The following is a 20095-nucleotide window of genomic DNA, read 5'->3' on the forward strand; positions in this document are numbered from 1 at the left end:
AGTTTGTTCACTTGGGTTGGTATCAAACTTGTTTTGTTCCTGCCAGTTGTCAAAATGGGGTGTGTCTAGTGTTCAGACAGAATTTTTCTAGAAATAAACCAAAAGTAGTTTTTGGTGACTTTAACTTATAAATCCTGCTCCAGGTTACATGCATGTACTGGAGATGGTTGGCACAGAAGATTGTTACCCCCCATAGGGGTTATTCCTGTCCCCATTTCTGGTCTTCTCTACAATACTTTTGCACCTTTTGGGGTGAGGTTTAAGAACTGAGCCTTGATTTTTAAAGATGGCCTTAGCCAGAGCTCTAGTCTGTGGGGTTTAAAATAAATAATTAAGCAGGTTAGTAATTGCAGATAAATTTGTGTAGTCATTTAAATGGCTCCATGGTTTGTGGGTGCAATTAATCAAGCAATATAAAATTATTAGAATTGGTGCACACAGTTAATTGTGGGCACAATTACAAGCTGATACAAAATTGTTTGAATTGCTTATGGAAGTTGGATCTTGACTATTTGGGGGGGTATTTTTGTTATATCTGTTGCATTCCAGTATGCAGAACAATAGTGTGTTTGTTGGAATTTTTCCCTGTTGTTGATCTAGCGTTGTCAGGTTTGGTTTTATAAATATATTTTCATTAACATCCTAAGAGAATTTTGGAAAGCAAAGGAAATGAAAACTATTCATCTTAAAGCTGCTGTTGAAAAGCTTATTTTTGATGCATGCCTTTCCATGGCTGACACTTCAGCCCCAGGTACATTTCAGAGCAGGCTCATGTATAATTTACAGGGAGTGCTGTGCCATCCTTCAAGCTCTCTGGTGGTGAAGCCAACCTGAGAGGGCTCTTTCCCCCTCACCCCCTCTTGCTGCCACGGGTACTGCTCCTCCCAGGCTGAATTTTATTGCCCCACTCCTTTGGGCTGTGCTTTACAACAAAACAACAGAAAAAAATAGTCTTCAGTTTTGTATATGGATTTCTTTCCACAGTTCCAGTCCATAGCTCCAGGCAGGTGGGGGGCAGCCCATGGCTCAAGTTGTCACCTCAAAGGGAACAAACCCCAGAAGTTATCCTGTCAGAGGCTCTGGCTGGAGTGGGTGCTACCTCCACCCCCCAGACAGATGTAATGTTTATTTTCAGACATTCTGCCAGATCGTCTTCATCCTCACAGTAACTGTCCAGCCCTCCTTCACCTGCTGTCCCCTGAACATGCATTTTACTTGGTTCCAGGAGGCTGTAGGTGATGGAATTGCTGTCATTAGGAGCTGATTGCTCATTCCTCTTTGCATTTGGCTGTGACTGAGAACAAGTTACATAAAGACTCGTGAGTGCCCGGCAGAGCAGAAGATCTGCTCAGAGAGTATTTCTGTTCTGGGCCCTCCCTCCCTGGGCAGGAGGCAGCAGGAAGGCGTTCTGGCACGAGGAGCAGTGTAGTGTGCCATGTGTCTGTTCAGACAGTGCCTGCAGTAAGCATGGTGTGCTGGGGAGGATTGTGTCTTGTCATACAAATCACAGCATAAAACAAGGGTATTGTAGAAACATTGCACCCCAGGTTGAATTGTTTAGGTCAAGAACTGCCACATGAGTAATGTTAGGTCAACAGCACCTTCTACATCTTAAATACTTGCATTGAAGGGGAAAAAATCCCTCCCCACTCTAACAGAATAATTTAAACAAGAGCAAAAAATCCTGCACATTAAACAATACTGAAAATGTGAATACTGCTGAAGTGAGACAGCAAAGAAGAGATCTTTCCACTGCAAAGAATTGGCTGAAGGGCTTGAAACAGTAGGAAACAAACATTTCTCATGCTCTTTAAAGCAATGGAGGGGCATAAATAATGTGCTACCTTTCCAAATGTGTCCTCTGTTAGAATTATTGTGGCTGCCATTTGTCATCTGATGACTGGTACAAACATTCAGGTTTGGTGTTCCCTGAGGACAGTTGGGTAAAGCTGCCCATCTTTGGGGCTCACCCCAGACACCCCAAGCCGTGGCCTTGCTGCTGGATTCCAGGAGCTTGTCAGATTTTTAGGGAGAAGTTACAGAGCACAGAAGTTATGTTAAGGAGAAAGAGGAGATCTGTGCTCTTGTCCCTCCCCAGCACTTTATGTAAGTTCAGAACTTTCACAAGCCTGCAGCTTGCTTTGGTCATGTTGTGTTATTATTCACAAGTGTAGCTGCTTATTCCTTGAGGGGGAGGAGGTGTTACTGGTGCTGGCTTATTCCATATTGTTTCCAGAATCTCAGTGGGGAAGGTTTGAGCAAGTGTGCTGGCTTTGGAGCAGAGCCTCCCTCCCCCCTGCCTCGGGTACTTGGGCACCAGTGGCAGCAGGATAAATGCAGTGTGAAGACAGGCAGCCTCTCCTTGCTGCTGTCTGTTTGCCTACATTATAGCAGAGTTTGTGTTTTTAAGGAACAGTATATATTATACAGAGAATGAGATGGGGAAAGGAAGCCTGGGGTTTGTGTGCAGCATTACACAGGAGTCAGGAAAGCCTCTCGTAGCTGCAGCCTGGCATCAATCCATTCCCACTGCTCTTTGGTCTGCCAGAACCAGCATCTTCACTCCCTTCAGCAATCAGATATTCTCTTGCATCTCTGTCTTGCCATCCCTTCTCCTTTCAGCAATTAGTTCCCTCCTTCACCTTCTACGCCTGATAAAAAATCGATGCTGCTGCCTCTGGCATGAGGCACAGAGCCACAGCCACAGGGGAGGGGGTTGCCACGTCAGAATTTCCCTCCTTAGGTTTTCACTCTTGTAGTACCAGTTCTTCCAGTTTGACCCTAATATGTCAACCTGAAGCCTCAGCTTGTGTGTTAGCAAAGCCAGGTGTACACAATGTGCTTCACTGCTGGTGCTACCCCAGGAAAACCTGTTTCCTCCAGGCTGTTAAAGGCAGGGGAGTTACTCTGCAGTTTTGGGTTGTGTGTAGTAGGAGATGCTGCTACAACGTGTTGCTGCTGTAAGGATTTATTACACATTAGTATATGGCCAAATAACACAGCAACTGCTTGTGTAGATGACCTGAAATCTTCCTGTCAAAATCAAACCCTGCCTGGGTGGGGGATTGGACAGAATGTAAAGAATAAATATCTAAACAGCGAGTAGTTCCTTCTCCTCCCCCTGCCCTTACAGGTTTGCTGGCTCACTGGGCCCCTGTAAAAGCAGCACATGCTGGGTTTATCGTGGGCAGCAGTTCCAGGAGCAGCCCCCAGGTGAAAGGTGGCCCCGTAGCAGTTATGCTGAGGGGTCAGAGGGCTCCTCACCCCCCAGGCTGCTCCCCCTGCCCACCCTGATCCCACGGGGTGTCTGGCTCCTGCCCCGGTGGAAGGCTTGTGCTTTGTTTTGCTTCTCAAATGAAAATGTGATTTGTGAAAAATGATTAAGGCATGAAATATTCATGCATCATTGGAGGGAAAAAATATTGTTGTGTTATAGTGCTCATTGTGGTTTTTCTTTCTCTCATTTTTCAGTCATGCCAAGCTGACCTTGTGAAGGACAACGGGCACAAGTATTTCCTTTCAGTTCTGGCAGATCCCTATATGCCAGTAAGGACAAGTCATCTTTACTCAGGCTCTTCCAGCATTTGCTTAGCTCCTCTGAGCTGCTCTGTGGCTGCTGTGATGCTGTTGGTGCTTACGTTGGGCTGCTCCCCACCTCCATCTCTGTGACACACACAGCTCTGCTGCAGTGACCAGGGAGTGGAAACTCCTGCCAGCTTTTGTGCTGCAAGCAACCAAACCCAACACCAGTTGGAGTTCTATCAGGGCAGGTTACTCAGTGCTGACAGGGAAGGGGGCTGGTGGCTGGGTCTCAAGTGTGACTAATAACAACAGGACTGGATGACAAGGAATTCTGGCTTGCTTTCCCTCTCCTGTGCTTTTAATGGGATACAAAGTGCAGTTAGAATAATGTCATGTTTCAGAAAGCACAGGATGTGGCTGTTCTCTGACCTGTTCTCTAGCTAACAAGCAGTTGTATGTTGTTTTAAGGCTGAACACAGGACCATGACAGCTTTTATCCTGGCTGTAATTGTTAACAACTACAACACTGGGCAGGTGAGTCCCAGCATCCTTTTCCCTTCGTTCTCTCCTACATCTCCTCTGTGTTGGGCCTTTACTTTGGTGTAAGTGTCCTGGCTTGCATTAAGGTGCAACCCTGAGCTGGAAAACTGACACAGAAGATTGCTTTACATTATTTTTGTGTGGATAAAAAGAAATTGGCTTGGAAGTGTGACTAAAAAAACGAGGTTCCTGGCACCTGAATGTGGAGGCTAAGGACACAAAGTGTTCATCTACCCCTGTGGGCAGCACACTGATGGGCTGGTAGAGAAATTGTGCCTGCTTCCTGTCAAGTGGGAACTTGATGTTTGTGATAAAAATCTTGGGAAGGGTGTTTGGAGTGAGCCATAAACCTCGGGGCTCTGACAGGTGCAAGGAATATTTCCAATGAGGAAAAAACAGTCTTTATACATTACAGGAAGCATTTCTAGTGCTCAACTATTTAACTGGCTATGACAGCTTGTAGCTGACTTTCCCTTCATACTGCTTCCAAATGGTATTTTCTAACAAAATCAGTATCTAACCACCAAATAATTATTTTCTTTCGATTTCCTGTCTATTTGAGAAATAATCATCTTTTCTGATGATGAGGTGGGAAGCTGTTGTCCAAAATAAATTGCATTGATTTGTGTTTTAGGAAGCTTGCCTTCAAGGAAACCTGATTGCTATTTGCCTGGAGCAGCTGAATGATCCACATCCTCTTCTGCGTCAGTGGGTGGCCATTTGTTTAGGAAGGATTTGGCAGAACTTTGACTCAGCCAGGTGGTGTGGTGTGAGAGACAGTGCTCATGAAAAGCTCTACAGTCTCCTCTCGGATCCAATCCCAGAGGTAAAAATCCAATTTTTTCAGTGAACACCAGTTGAATTGTCAGAATTCTGGCAGAGGGCTACAGAAATACTTACAAAACCAGGGTCTTCAGGAGCTTCATGATTGTGTCTGGGTCAGAGAAGGATCTGATTGCTGGTTCTTCAAGTTGATGCAAATGATGGTCCTGCAAGAGAAGAAACCAAAGGAAAGCAGAGGGATTTTATACAGCCCTAGGATATTGGCACCAGCGTGAGGAAACACCATGGGTTTCACTTATCAGAAGCCTGTTAAAAATGTGGTCCCAAAGCTTGCTGTGTGTTGCAAAAATCCCTGTACCCTTTTTGTCCAAGTATGGAAACTGTTCTCCTCCTGGTATGTGTGAAAATACATCTTGAAGTGTTCTACCTTTGTGACAAACTCTCCAAGAGAGAAGCAGTTCTTGAGCAGAACCTGACTGTGATTGACAGAGCATGTCAGACCCCAGTGAAACTGCATCGTGTGTGGGAGAAGTGAGCCTGGAGATAAACACCTGTGCTAATGTGCAGGGATTAAAGATGAGATTCCCCTTTGCATTCAGTCTGTGGGTCCTGCAGCCTCCACCTCCTTTCTTCAGCCCTATCTTTCCCCCACTTTACAAGCAGGATTTGTGGGAGGTAGGGCTGCTGCTGGCACCGTGTCCCCACCTCTCTGCCCAGGCAGCTGTAAGATGACCATACCCACTGACCCCTCCCTTCTTTGTGGGATCTGGCACAGTTTACCCCGATTTGAGCTGCTGTGTTTTCTCCTTTTCTTTTTTTCCATCATTTTCTACCTTTCTGTAAGCCCTTACCTGGAGACTATAGTAAAGCATTCTTGCTAAAGAGCTTCACATCCCAACAGTAACTCCCTGTCTACCTTGTTCCTGTTAATTAATATTCTAGGTAACATCAACTGGAAAAATCACCCATGGGGAGGTCACGGAGTATTCTGGGAAATTGAACATACTCCTGCATCTGTGAATACTTAAAACTCAGTGCTTTGCTGAATCTGTTTTGGGTTTTACTCTCCATGGGCTTCCCTTTAACCCTCCCTATTTACCTGACACAGTACTCCAGGTTTCCTGAGGTGCCATTTGCAGGAGTAAAAAAAAATCCTACTGGCAAACTTTGGGAACAGGAGGAAAATAATAATGAATGTTTGTGTCTCCCAGGTTCGCTGTGCTGCAGTCTTTGCACTGGGAACCTTTGTGGGGAACTCGGCGGAACGCACGGATCACTCCACCACCATCGATCACAACGTGGCCATGATGCTGGCCCAGCTCATCAACGATGGGAGCCCCATGGTCAGAAAGGTGGGGGAAGGCTGGGAGGGCTGGTGGGGGTGGGCTCTGTGCCATGCCTCACCAGAGCCTGCCTTATTTAATAGACATTTCAGTGGATTTGACTCATTTGCAAGTCTCTGTTCCATCATGAAGGCTTTTCACTTCAGTTCCTGCTGAGAAGCCATGACAACACCGGTGAGAACTGCAGCTCAGAGCCTCAGGGCAGGCACTGGGGCTGCTGTTTGATCCATTTGCCCTTTTGCATGCACACAGTAGAGTTCAGTGACTGCAGTAAGGAGCTTGCTGGCAGGGCTAACACGAGGGAAGTGCAGAATGTTATCGTGTCCAGGTGTTGGCAAGATTGTGGTTCAGATAAAAATATTACTGCTGCTTATCAGTGGACTTCTGATTTAGCTTGTGGATTCTGCTAAGCAAATGTCTGAAACAGGAGTAACAATCACAGGGGTTTGTGGAAGTTTTTACATTCTGGCTTGTTGGGGTGTTTTTTTTTTCAATTTAAAGAGACAGTGAAGACAGGGCTAGAGAAGGAGAGCAATTACACTGAAGCCTTTTGCAGGGGCACAAAACACTGAGAAATCTTGCTGGACTACTCCTCTACTAGTGCTCTTCTGTTGATTACTGTTATGATTGTCATAGATTACATTACAGGATCTCAGGTTTTAAATAAAATAGCAATGTGTTGCCAGAAACGTGGAGTATGTGGCAGTCTTAGGGGAGGAGGAGGAGGAGGAAGGGAGGTGGAGGGAACATGAGAGCTCTGTTCAGTGGAAAGATTTTGCTGCTTTTAGAAACCACAAGGAGGGATGACTGATGGTTTCAAAGTAATTCTCCAGGTTTTGGAGAATGGCAATTTCTGATGCACAATATCAATAGCACAGTAAATAGCTTCTGACATTCTGGATTGTTCTTGATGGGCATACTTAAGGGTCCTTCCTAATGCTTGTGTTTACTTCGCTGCAACATCAACACCCTGACAATTGTCACCAGAATTGTGGGGATTAATTCTCGTTGTCTCGTTGCAGCATTTAATCAGTTTAATTCAAGAGAGAACTGCATGTCACACTATAGGCTCTGTGAGAGTCATAAATCTCTCTTTTGGAGATTAGTCCCCTGAACAGCAACCAAAGCCAGCTCTCCACATCTCCTCTCTGCTGTGTAGCAAGTGGTGCCTCACTGTGGGTCTGAACTTCACCTCCTCTGCCCTTCCCACCCCACCCTGGTAATTTGGCCTGTGAAGTGAGAGGAGAAGCATTAGTCTGGTTGGCCACCCAAAACTTTCAACAAAAATGACCATATTGCTCTGTGCTTTGGTCCATTGCTCCTCACCCATGTAACCATGAACTGCTTCTTTCTTCTGCTCTTTCCATAGGAGCTGGTGGTGGCTTTAAGTCACCTGGTGGTTCAGTACGAGAGCAATTTCTGCACCGTCGCCTTGCAGTTCATGGAAGAGGAGAAGAATTACCCTCTCCCTTCCCCAGCAGCCACAGGTGGGTGTTTGTGTGGGCAGGAAATGTCCAGCCTGAAAGCACTTGGGAAGTTTTATTTAAGAAGTTTGCCCAACACAATGAGATTTATCAAAGCCCACCAGTGCTACAAAGTTGAATTCCTTGGTGGGTAGCTCTGATGTCTGCTTAGCACTAAAATATATTGCACTGGAGAAATGCATCCTCCTCTGAGTCTCCATCTAAAACAGGGCTATAGCTCACCCACAAGCTCTAGAGACTGAACACCCTGTCAGATTCAGAGGGATTCCTTTCAGATCAAGAGTGAAGTATATTTGTCAAGGCAGTGCACAGCCTTAACTGACTTTTTTTTTTTTTTTCCACTCAAGTTATATCTGAAACTTCAGTGTCACACTGACCTGATGAGAAGCCTCACCACCCAGCAATGAACCACAAATGCTCTTTGATACTGTAAAGCACCAGACAAGGAGCAGCAAATAACTTTGTTCTGTGCCTGTGCTATGTCCCATCCCTTTTGCTTTGTCTGTTGCTTCATTTGAGGATTGAAAAGCCCTGGTGAAACTGTTGCTAACCTCATATTTGCTTTAGCTGTTAGGTACACTGGAAATCTTGAAGAATAATGGGATTATTGCAATGGAAACTTGGAGACAGGAGCATGTTCTGTCTCTGCAATGTTTAACATTCCTGTTGTCTGGATAACTAAAACATATTGGAAAATAAAGAGTCTCCCTGTTTGGCCCTTTTTGCTGCAGGGAACAAACATTGCATGCAGTTTATGTCCTGCTTCTCCTTATCCAAAAGGCTCCCCAGGTATTTGTGAGGAGGATGCTCTGGAAACCTTGGCCCCACCACTGTCAATTCAGTGAATTAAAGTAGCTGTTCTGCAGCCTTTTTGTGCACTCAGGAATGAAAATGAGAAGTTTGGGAAGTTACAACAATCCAGGTCGTGGACAAAATATGAGTTTAAACTAGACCTGAAATTTGGTCAGGAAACCAGAATTTTCATAATTCTATATAATGAGGAAATTTACCAGAAACAAACTGAAGCCTGTCAAGGATGCCTACTAAATGGTGTCTGCTGTAGCAGCCTGTCCTCAGGCCATATCTGGGCAGTGTCCCAGCACAGTCATCATTCCTCCTTGGGTGCTCTGCAGACACTGGCAAGGCTCAGCTCACACAGGTCAGCAAAGTCACAGCCCACAGAGCAGAGACACGTGGTCCTCCTTCCAAGGGGTTCTGTTCATGCTGGTAGCATTTTTAGTTATGTATTTGCCATGAAATACCCAAAAGGCTGTGATCACTTCAGTTACATCTCGAATTGCTGAATTTTGCCTCCCCAGAGGGGGGGAGTTTGACCCCAGTGCGGGATGGTCCGTGCACCCCCAGGCTGCGCTCCGTCAGCTCCTATGGGAACATCCGAGCAGTTACCACAGCTAGGAACCTGAACAAGTCCCTGCAGAACCTCAGCCTGAATGAAGAATGTAAGAGACTTCAAAGTTCTTTCATTTCTTTTTGCCTGTCCTTTCCCCCCTTCCTCTGCAGACTGGCAATAACACATCCAAGCCAATGGGAGTTGAAACTAACACTTCAGCCCAGCTCCAAGGGCTAAGGTTAGAAACCCCCTCAAAATTAGTTTCAATTTTCTGATCATTAGTATTGATTTTTCTGAGTGTTTGGGGACCAAAAAGGTGCCTTTCAACTTCCTAACATACATGGATTTTTAACTGAATCCTTTTTGACCCCTTAATGCTTACTCTGTATTTAAAGTTTGCAAGGGGATGTTGTGGATTTGCCTACACCTTCACTGAGTGTTGCAGGATTTAGAAAAAGTTCTTTCCTTTTAGAAAAAGTATGTAGCAACTTCTTCTTTCAGCAGTTCTGGTTTCAGCATCTGCCCCTTTGCTTTTGGCAGCTGGAAGCTCTGTTGCATTTTCTCCTGGGAATCTCAGCACCAGCAGCAGTGCCAGCAGCACCTTGGGCAGCCCTGAGAATGAAGAGTATATCCTGTCCTTTGAGACTATTGACAAGATGAGACGAGTCAGCTCTTACTCTTCTCTGAATTCACTGATAGGTGAGTAAAGGCTCCCTTACCCTTTCTTTGGTGTCCCCTTTCTTCACACACTATGGAGCTTTTCTGGAAAGTTTGGATCTTAGCTCCTGCTGTATCTTACTCCAGCAAAATTTCTCCTGACACCAGAAGTGCTCCTCTTGTGTTTGGATGGGAGACCTGCAGAACAGAGTTCCTTCCCTCTGATGGAGGGACTGGAAGGGAGAGCTGTTGGCTTGAGGTGTACACATCCCTGCCACAAGCTGCAGTCCTGTCCAGAATGGGAGCACAGACATGTGGGGGGCCCAGGAATTTCACATTCACTTCAGCTCCTAGGGAATGAAAGCAAGGAAGGACTCCCTGTCCCAGGGACAGCTGGTGAGCACACTGGCTTTGACTCCTTCCCCTGGCTGCTGTGTGGCTGTGTTTCTGTACAGAACAGCCACTTCACTGGATTTCTCAGACAAGGAAGCCTTACCCAGCTAATCTCCTATGCAGGTTTATGTGCAGGTTGTCAAAATAGGACATAAAAAAGATCTAAACCTTTGAGGGACAGTATCACAGACAAAATGCAGAAGGAGTTGGCTTTTGGAATGGTCTCCTGGGGTTGTAACTCCTGAGCCCCGTCACAGTTTAAAGCCATGCATTCACTAGAAACTTGATCAATTCCTTTGTAGGTGATCAATTTGATTGTAGGTGATGAAACTGGGTCTTCAAAAGGATAGCAGAGATGTTAGGGTATTCATCTCCCTGTTACCATCTCAAGCTAGAACTAGAGTTTGCACCAGTGCAAGCTTGTGCCTGTCTGATGGTGGCTGATGTGTGTCTCAGCATAGTTGGAAAAGAATCTAGAGATGAGTGAGGGAGACCTAGGAAAACAGAAAAGAGCATTTCTCCAAAGCCTCCCTCATTCCTATTCCATTGGAAGAGCTCATATCCAGCTGGAAACAACTGAGCTTATGGAAGTGTTTAAAATTCATAACTCACACAGAATCCCATTACCTTCAGCATTTGCTGCTGAGCACTGGGCTCTTTTCATTCCTGCTGAAGATTCACCATCTCCCAGCCTGCTCTCTCCTGCTCCCCAAGGAAGGAGCTTCTGAGATGCTGTCAGCTCCAGCACCCCTCAGTGGTGCTGCAGCCAGCCCAGGCTCACATTACCCCCCTGCTTCACAATGTTTGTGTACAATTAAATGGAGCTATGCAGCAAGCAGGGGAGGGGAAACTCGGAGAGGAGTTCACTTGGGCGATGGATTTGTCTTCTCTGAAGAAATGTTTTGCTCTTCTCTGTGGCTTTTGGAAGCAGTAGTGGTGATCTGGCTCTGCAATAATGACTCTGCCAAATATTTAAGACAGGCAGAGCAGAAAAAAGGATGCTTTGGGCACACTGGTAGACTCAAACCAAAGCAGAAATGTAGTCTGTAATATTAAAAGTAGGAATTCTCAACAGCAGTTTAGTTCTGTGTTCTGTCCTCTGCATTCCCTGGGGTGATCCACTGATGCTCAAGACTTTCTTCCTCTCTTGCAGTTTTAGGAACGTGATGCTGGAGGGATTACTCTGGGTCTGTCTATCCACTTTACTGACATGGCAGCATCATATGATGTACTTCTTCCTGTAAACTTGAGGAAAACCTCTCTGTTCCTTCTTGTGCCATTTGACAAGAGCTTCTTAGCTGACTACAGCCCAAATGCCCCATGCAGTGCCCCTCTCCAAAAGCCACATGTACTTCAGCCTAGGTGTGCTATTTTCTGGCAGACTGTTCCTTGGCCAGGCAGTTCTGTTACCAGAAGATACATTCATTTCTGGCCCAGATTTTCAAGCTGGCAAGAGCCAGTTTTTGGTTAGTCAACAAAGACATCAGTTTGGATGGGAAGCTGAGCCCTGCTGCTTTTTCCATGCAACTAGTCATTAATCTTGGTGTCCTGGAAATTTTCTGTTTAGTTTAATTGTAAGACAGGAAAAGAGAAGGAACTAAGATGGGGGTTTGCATACCGTGAGGCTGATTATTCACATCTGAACTGCATGATTAAAGTCTTTGTTCTACAGAGAGCATCACTGGAGAGATTATATTAAAGAATGATCAAAGAAGGAGGAAAATAAATCTTAGAGTGATTAAATGCTGGGGAATAGTTCTCTTTTCCAGCAGGAGAGGCTGGGGACAGAAAACTCTTTGCCACGTCACAGGATCTGTCCTGAAGAGCTGCAGGAGGTCACTGCAGAGGGGGTGAGGAGAGCAGGAGGTGTAGGTGGACAGCACAGCACACAGGAGAGAGTTGTGACAGGCAGAGCCTCCCTCTCTGTCACTGGGCAATGGATTTAAATGTGCAGACATGAGAACTAGTCAACCAGCAGTATTTATAAATAGTAACTTGCATAGGAGCAAAATACAGGGATCTGAGTGAGTTTTGGAAGTGAAAGCTTGACATGGGGCTGGTCATGGTGGGCTGCTCTCCTGTTGGCTATGACAGCCCTGGGCCAGGGGAACATGTCCTGCTCTGAGAGAATGGCCTTTTTCCTAATGAGCCTCTCCTGTTTTCTGTTGAAACAGAGAAAATCCTGTGCTTTGTCTCAGAGTCTGGAGTGTGCAGGAGCCCCTCTGCACGGCCATGCACAGAGCAGCTTGCAGCCAGGGCTGCACAGGAACCCTGCTTTGCTGTTCCTCAAGGGAACAGGCTGCCTGCCACGCTTGTTGAAGTACAGGTCAGAGAGCAATTAGGCTTTCAGGTGTTCTCTTCATTCAAGTAGCTCTCTCAGGACCCTTTGTGTCACTCACAGGGAGAGGAGACACTTGTGGGATCCACCTCTACAAAGCAGGTGGGTTCAGCGTCGATGGGAGGCAGATCCCTGAGTCCTCGGGTCCCGTTCAGTCTGGAACATTCCAGCTGTCTGCTCCATGTTCTGCTGGCCCCACACTCACCCTGCTCAGGAGCTGTCTCAGGCCAAGTGCTGGTGCAGCTATTGGCCAGATTTTGCTGCTGTGTTGGGTGGGCAGGGAACTGCACCTTCTTCTGGAGATGGAAGCTTACAGTCACTGCAGTCATTTTTACAGGGGATTACAAAGAAACCCTGTCACAGCCTGGCAAAACAAAAGAATTAGTGAAAACATTAGTATTCTTTTTTGCATCCAGTGTGGTTCTACCCCTCGTGTACTTGGTGACCCAGCTGCAGGTCCTCTGCCAGGTCCCTTCCTCAGGGCCTCTGCTGGTGCTTGCTGTTACATTGATCTAAGAGTTATGCATATGCAAAGAAAATCAAAGTCGTCAGTATAGGCAGGCAATTTATTCTTGACAGTCTTAGTGGAGAGGAATAATTTTGTAAACATAAATCTATACTGCAAGGTCCATTTAACTGGCTTTGAATCAGTCTGACTAATTACAGAGCTGTCTGCTTAGATTAACACCCCGTCCCCCTTGCTCGGCTCTTTGTTTGCAGCTCGTGGATATTTTCTGCGTTTTAGTCCATTACATGACATCAAGCTGCTGCTCCTCCTGCCACCTCTGCTGCCTTCCATTATCCCACTGCCTGGGTGCCCAGGGTTTCACAAGGAGCTGTGTCAGACGTGTCCCTGATGGAGTCACCGCAGTGCTCGGCACTCAGAGGGGCTGGGGAGGGATGGCAGAAGAAAGGAGCAGTGCTTCCAGCACCAGCTCTGAGCCCCAGATGCCTTTGTAGAAATTCCCTCTGTTCTTTTCAAAGGCTGCTGAGTGAATGAGGAATCACACTGCTGCAGTTCTGGTTTAGATTTGGGGTTTTTTTACGACGCTGAGACGTATTAAAAATGTCACTGGGCTTTTTCTTCACATCTGCGTCACGAGTGAGGTGGTTATCAGAGACACTGGAAAATCTGAGGGGTACCCCCCTGCTCTTCCTTTCTCTCCCTCTGCTTTTACTGTCTTTCAAGGGCTTTAAAAGAGAAAAAGCCGTTCCGATTTCCCGTCAGTCCTTATGTAAGTTGTGGCACAGAACTGACTGTGGGAGGTAGAGCTCTGCACAGACCTCAGATGACATTACCTGGCTGCTCCAGCAGCTGGGACTTTTCTTCCTCTCGGCTTGTAGCACTTTGTCTCTCCTGCTCTTTCTCCTTCCCCCTCCTCTTTCTCTTTCCCTGGTAATAGAAGCATCCAGGATCAACATGGCAATTTCAGAAATAAAACCTAAATGTTCAGAAGCATGGGTTAGACATAGAAGTGTTGTATCACCATCCTCTGGCCTAAGCCTCTTCCAAGCAGAGATTCACTTCATTGCATATTGACAGTTTCTTTATTTAACCACGTTAATGAGAGCTGCTGGAAAAGACCATGGCTGCTGGTGGCTGATAAGGCCAAAGCCCAACCCTGAGCTGGGATCTCATCTCCCCTGTCTTGGGCAGTTCAGAATCAGCTGCAGGGGAACTCTGCACACAGACACTACTTGGAAAATCCTTCACATGTCAGCTGAGTAAGAGACCCTTTTCTTTGCTGGTCAGATGAGAACATGGAGTTAGGTTATTGCCTTTCCATTTTGCAGAATGCTCTGTCACATGCTGGGGAATTTTTCTGGCAGAAGAAAGGTTCGTTTGGCTGACACAGGCAGGCATGTGAAGAGCAGCAGTGTGTACTCCTGAAGCTTATTCCCATGTGCTCCTCCTCACCAGCCAGAGTTCAGCTCTGGACTATTTTCCAAGCCTATTTTCTGTCCCTTTGTGTATCAGGTGTAGCAGCTACCCAAGGTGAGAGGCTGCTTGTTGACCAAGGAACCCTTTCTTCCTAGCTCAACACTTTATATTTAGGTGCCTCCAGAAACACGAAAGGAAAAGCAGTAACAGCTTGGTCTGTCATTTGCCACTGATTGTGATTCATCTGAAACCCCTTTTTAGTTCCTTTTGTTTTGTTAGTGCAACTGCTTTAATATTGTGCAAATGGCTCAACTCCCAAACAAGTGTTACAGCTATGAGACACTGTAAGGGTTAGAAGAAAAAATAACAAACTGAAGACTTGCCTAACAGCAGCACAGTAAAATGTTCACAGAATTTTGTGACTTGTTGCAAATGCTCATTAATTTGATTTGTACTTTGAATCTGTCAGTCCCTTCTGCTGACATACCAAATGGCAGAAATTCTCATTAAATAACAAATTGTCCATTGAGGAATTGATACAAATGTCAATGGGAAAGATTTCCTGCTTTGCAAAGGTGCAGGTCCTAAAGCTTCATTTTTAAACATCTAGATGTTCAGTAAACTTGATATAAAATCCTGAACATTCAAGCTGAGTATTAATACTTAAAACAGCAATAAAAATAACCATAAAAATATAATCCAGTAACTGTGCTTTTATACTGTTTAGCACTTTAGCTCAGAAGCTCCAAAGACATTATCTGATCTTCCATTTTGCCTTTTCAGTTTATTTACTTCGGGAGCCTGGAAAACTTGTGGTTTGACTGAGGCTTTTTTAGGTAGTCTTTAATTTATTTTGCTTTCCCCCTCTTCAGTTTACAAGCACTGACAGAGTTCACAAAGAAGACAAAATAGAGATTAAATGCCCACATAGGGTGTTTAGAGCTCTTCTCTTGATGTTTTCATAGATGTCACTCTGATGTTTAGAGTTCTAATGAATTTTCTCACATAAGATCAAAGAGATTGAGTTGATGGATTGTCATGTGCTATGGCACTGTGGTTTTTGTTTTGTTTTTCTTATTATTATTTTAGGTGTGAGTTTCAACAGTGTTTATACCCAGATTTGGAGAGTGCTCCTTCACTTAGCTGCTGACCCCTATCCCGATGTCTCTGACTTGGCTATGAAAGTTCTCAACAGTATTGCCTACAAGGTATGTCTCTGGGTCTTGGGTTTGTGTGTTGTTGGCTTTTGTATGTGAATTCTTCTCATGCTGAGGCACAGCATAGGCAGACTGAACTGAACAGATCCATCAGGGGGCTCTGGTAAGTGGTCCTAGCTGTCTGGATCTGTTGCAGAAGGAACTTTTAATGTTCCAAGATGGTAAAAACTCATATGAACCTCTTGATCAGGTAAAATAAATAAACGGGGGAGGGCCTGGGATTGGTTTAGGGTATAAATTCAGTACAGACCTTAGACAATAGGTCTCATTTTGAAGTCTTCTTATCTAGATCAGTCCCTGGGAGAAACCTCAAATATCCTTCATTAAATTATCCCTTTGCAAACTGATTTAGATTATGCAAGTGGGACTGGCCTGCAGACTGAAGCCACCACGGCTCTCCAGCCCAGGTGAACTAGTACATGTGAGTCAGCATGCAGACACCCCACTCCTCACCTCTTCAACCCAGGCCTAACCTGCCTAAACCACCATCCTCATCACATCTCATCCTCCAAGGGTGACAAGATGTCCCTGGAGGCTGCCACCACTGCTGATTCAGAATCTCCAGCCTGGGGAGCTGTAGAAGCTTCACCTTCCACCTGGAACCAAGCACCAGGCCACCCCAGAACATCTTCTCACCAACTGCCTCCCCTCTTCTCCACCCCAGTGGGGGGTTTGTGGGGAAGCTCTCAGAACAACCCTTCCCACCTGCTTTCTAGTTGCTCTAGCATCCAGCCCATGAGCCATTGCAATGCCAGGTGACCTCTCTTACTGCCCAGGACTGTGAATAATCCTGGGTCTGCAGCCTCAGGCTTCTCAGCTAAAGCTGCAGTAAGAGATGCCAGCATTGTGCACTGCCATCCCGATGCCTGAGAGATCCCTTGCTTTGAAATCTGATTTTCTATTGAGAAAACAGTTTCTTATTTCAACTCTTCTGTTTGTTTGAAGTAGCCGTGCCAGTGAGTGGTACAGTCTGGGGTTTGGGCTAGAGACTTATTTTGGCAGTGTGGGCACTAAGCCCTGCCCTGCCCTGATGATTCAAGTGTCAAACAAATCACTGCCAGGCTGGAGGGGCCAAACTGAGGTGAACAAGCAAAGGAAAAGGTGAAAAATTCCCTGCTCTCTGCTATAGATGCATGAAACTATTTCAGTTTTGTATTTTTGGAAGGCTCTTTGCAAAACAGAATGTTACTTCTAGTGTGGGATTAAAAGGGATATAAGGAGGAACTGGATCTGCTTTTCCAGCCTTAAATATTTTCCCAGGACTCACTCCCTGCTGCTGGCAGGGATGCAGCAGTACCCACCCAGCTGCTGCTCTGCCCTGCAGATGGCTTCTCTAGCTCTGCTGTGGGGCTGATGAGCCAGCTGCAGTTCTGGTCATTATCTTGTGATGTCTGTAGTGAATATTATCACCAGCGTGGTGCCTTTGGTGTTGATTCTGACAAGTTTGGACCTAAATGTCTTGGTACTGAATGGAGTCCAAAAACTGAAGTGGATGGGTATCATGCATCTCCCTCTGCTGCTCAGGCAGCTGCTCAGTCCCTAGCTTCCTAAGGCAATGGCTTTTCAAATGGTTTTGCAAAATAATAATAAAAGAAGCATTCCCATATACAAGTATTTTTATCTTGGGGATGCTTCAGTGAACAAAACTTACTTGCTCTTCTTTGCCTTATCCATAAGATCCATAAGGAATGTATTTAAATCTGCAACTTGTCTGGCAGTTCAGGCAGCTGCCTATGTAGTGAGTTAACTGCTGGGCACTTCTGACACTCTGAGCTTTGCTTCTGCCAGTGCCACCTGGCATAGGTAGCTCCTAAAAGAGCTTTATTTAAAAAAAAAAATAAAAAATGTTCCCATTAACAGCCCATCCAAATGGAAGTTAAGGCTTCAGGTTCTGGGTTATGATCTGGCCTTTATTAATTTAATTATGGACAAAGCTCCCACTGAGAGCCCTGCTGCCAGGATTTCCAGCCTTAGCTCCGTGTCTGCCATGTGAGCTCTGATTACCAGACTTGTCTGATATGGGATACAAATCAGGAACAATTACATTTTTGTTGGCTGTATCCTGAGAGGTTTCCATGGGGGGAGCAGCCTCAGTGCTCCTCCCGAGTATGTGCAAACAACACATTGCCCACTTTGGAGTTTGAATTTGATACTGAATAAAAACAAAAGTCGATTTTCTTGCTTAGAGAAAAATACTGCTTCAGGTAAAGTAAAGCACTTGAATATGCTGGGGTTTAAATGCTTCTGTGTCAATAAATACAAACTTCAGGGAGCAGGAGGCTTCGTTCTGGACCTTGGTCAGTTGAAGTTTTCTGATATTAACACAACTGAACTAAATGTGGTGATTTGTACAACCTCTGGTTCTGTTTGGTTCTGAGCTGAACGACCTGAACGAATCAGCCCTGGGCTGACACTTTTGGGTGGGAACCTCTCACTGCATCTTTGGGTTTAGTGAATTGAATGTTTAACCTCAAAATATTCCCAAGCTCTGTGCTTTAAGCCTTCATGATTTTTAACCATATTTTGTGCCAGGCAGATGTTAGTCGTGTCACAGGGTGATCAGACAAGAGCAGTGCTGCTGGGGAGCATTACAAAGTCATTATCAGCACACTTCTTAATCCTCTGCAGGAAAACACAGGACGAGTCCTGTGAGTTTTGTGGCTGTGCAAGAGTCCTCTTGGAGAGTCTGCATTTGTAAAATACTTATTTGCAAGGCACTGTGTGAATTTTTGTTTTCAAGTGAGATGGTTCCTCTTCTGGTTTTCTGATGGAGCCATGAATCTAGATCTTTGTCTGCCCGAGAGCTCCAGTGGACTCTAAATAGGGCGATGTCTTTCTGAGCAGCTGGTGAGTGGGCTGCAGAGCTGAGCAGGCTTCCTGGGTGGAAATATGTTGGTTTATTTCATGGGCTGACTCCACACCCTTGGTTCCTGCACATTGCTGCTGCGGTGTGATTTATATTTCTGATGCAGATTGGAAGGGTACAACTCTCATTCCCTGCCTGATCTGTTAAAAAATCCCAAACACGCTTTTTGCCTGTACCAAAACAAACAAAAAGGACCCAGCAAGCAAGGCTGGCCTTTTAAGACTTTGAAATCACAATTAATTAAGGGAAGTTCACTTCCTCCCAGGTTGATTCATCCAGCTGCTTTTAATGGGAGGCTGGAGGCTGAGTTATCCCAGGAGTTATTCCTCCTCCATGACATTAGGCCTTGATTCAGGCTTTCCTTTTTTTTTTTTTTTCAACCTGGAATTGAAAATTTGCAATTTGCAAAATTATAAATTACTTTCTCTCCTCCTGAAAAGAGGTGATTTGACTGGCAGAGGACAAATCCCCAGGAAACGGGGAGCTGCTGCCTCCAGCTAAACACTGTTGTGTCCCTGAACTGCAGCCCAGGCTCCACTCACTACCTTCAGAAAAGAAATTGCTTTTTTATTTTTCCCAGGCCCAGGAAGGCTGTCTGCTATCCTCAGCTCTCTGTCTACCCCTTCAGCAAATTATCACTAGCTGACCTTGTCCCTCTGCTGTGAAATGAGGTGACCTGACCCATTTCAGGTGGCAGACACCTGACTGCAAGAATCTTAAAACTGAGCCTTCTGCGACTAATTAAAACCAGTATTGAATAATAAAATGTCACTAGTGGCTAAATTGTTTCTTCCTTCATTCCATCCTCGTGGTGGATCAGCTGCCCTAGCCCCATCTGCTCTCCAGAGGCCATTCCTGGGTGATGGGGAGGTTGCTGGCAGGGCAGCCCTGGGCTCTCTGCCTGCCTGGGGCAGTTGTCTGGAGGTGGTGTAGGCTGCAGTGTGGGAAAGGGCTGATCTGTTGGTTGAAGCCATTTCCCTGTAAGTAGCAGAAGAGCACTTTCTGGTAAGTGCTTTCTGGCCAGAACAGCAGTAAAATCCTCGTGTGTGTTGGGAACTGGTCTGGGGCTCTTTTCCATATACATTTTTAAACGCAGGCTGATAGCAGCATCGCTTCCGTGAGCCCCGGGTGTGCAATTGCATCAGATAACAAACTGTGGCTGCTGCTGTGCAGTCCTGGCTGCTGAGGACTCCCCTGTCTCTTCTCTCTAGGCAACAGTAAACGCTCGTCCCCAGCGCATCCTCGACACCTCCTCGCTGACCCAGTCTGCCCCTGCCAGCCCCACCAACAAGGGCATGCACATCCACCAAGTGGGGTAAGCTCCAGCACTCCCACCCCAGGGGGTTTGGGTGCTCTGCCTGCCACCACGCTCAGATGTTGGCTGCTTTTGCTTTGTTCTCTTCTTGTAGAGGAAGCACAGCAGTGAAATGCAAGTTTTACAAAAGAGAAAGAAGGGAAAAGTTGGTGTAGTTCCCAAGTGAGAGTGAAGGCAGTGGCACAGGGGAGGATGTAGTTGGTGTTGCCCTCTGCCTTTCATGTTTGGTGGGCAGGGCTGTGCTCCTCCTGTGAGAGGGAGCCTGGAACTGCCTTCAGTTCAGAAAAAAAAGCAGGTGGATTGTCAGAGGTGGAGAACACATCAGGATCACAGCTCACTGAGACATGCCAGGTGTCAGGGCACACCTCTCAGTGGCTCAGACAGAGAGGGTAAGGCTCATGTCC

The 20095-nt window shown here is 45.9% G+C and overlaps 1 protein-coding gene across 3 annotated transcripts in view; it reads left to right on the top strand.

Moving 5' to 3' along the window:
* The window catches only part of RPTOR (regulatory associated protein of MTOR complex 1), a 112476-nt gene that overhangs the window by 62461 nt on the left and 29920 nt on the right, over window positions 1-20095 (top strand). For 2 of the 3 annotated variants that reach the window (XM_008494694.2, XM_030461662.1), the window contains exons 14-22: window positions 3472-3546; window positions 3991-4056; window positions 4697-4888; window positions 6057-6197; window positions 7558-7675; window positions 8992-9132; window positions 9564-9722; window positions 15383-15501; window positions 19588-19691. In XM_008494694.2, coding sequence (XP_008492916.2) covers window positions 3472-3546; window positions 3991-4056; window positions 4697-4888; window positions 6057-6197; window positions 7558-7675; window positions 8992-9132; window positions 9564-9722; window positions 15383-15501; window positions 19588-19691 — 1115 coding nt within the window. The remainder of the gene's footprint in view (window positions 1-3471; window positions 3547-3990; window positions 4057-4696; window positions 4889-6056; window positions 6198-7557; window positions 7676-8991; window positions 9133-9563; window positions 9723-15382; window positions 15502-19587; window positions 19692-20095) is intronic. The other variant, XM_030461663.1, reaches the window with a different exon arrangement.

This window comes from Calypte anna, chromosome 18 (genome assembly GCF_003957555.1).
Source record: "Calypte anna isolate BGI_N300 chromosome 18, bCalAnn1_v1.p, whole genome shotgun sequence".
NCBI lineage: Eukaryota > Metazoa > Chordata > Aves > Apodiformes > Trochilidae > Calypte > Calypte anna.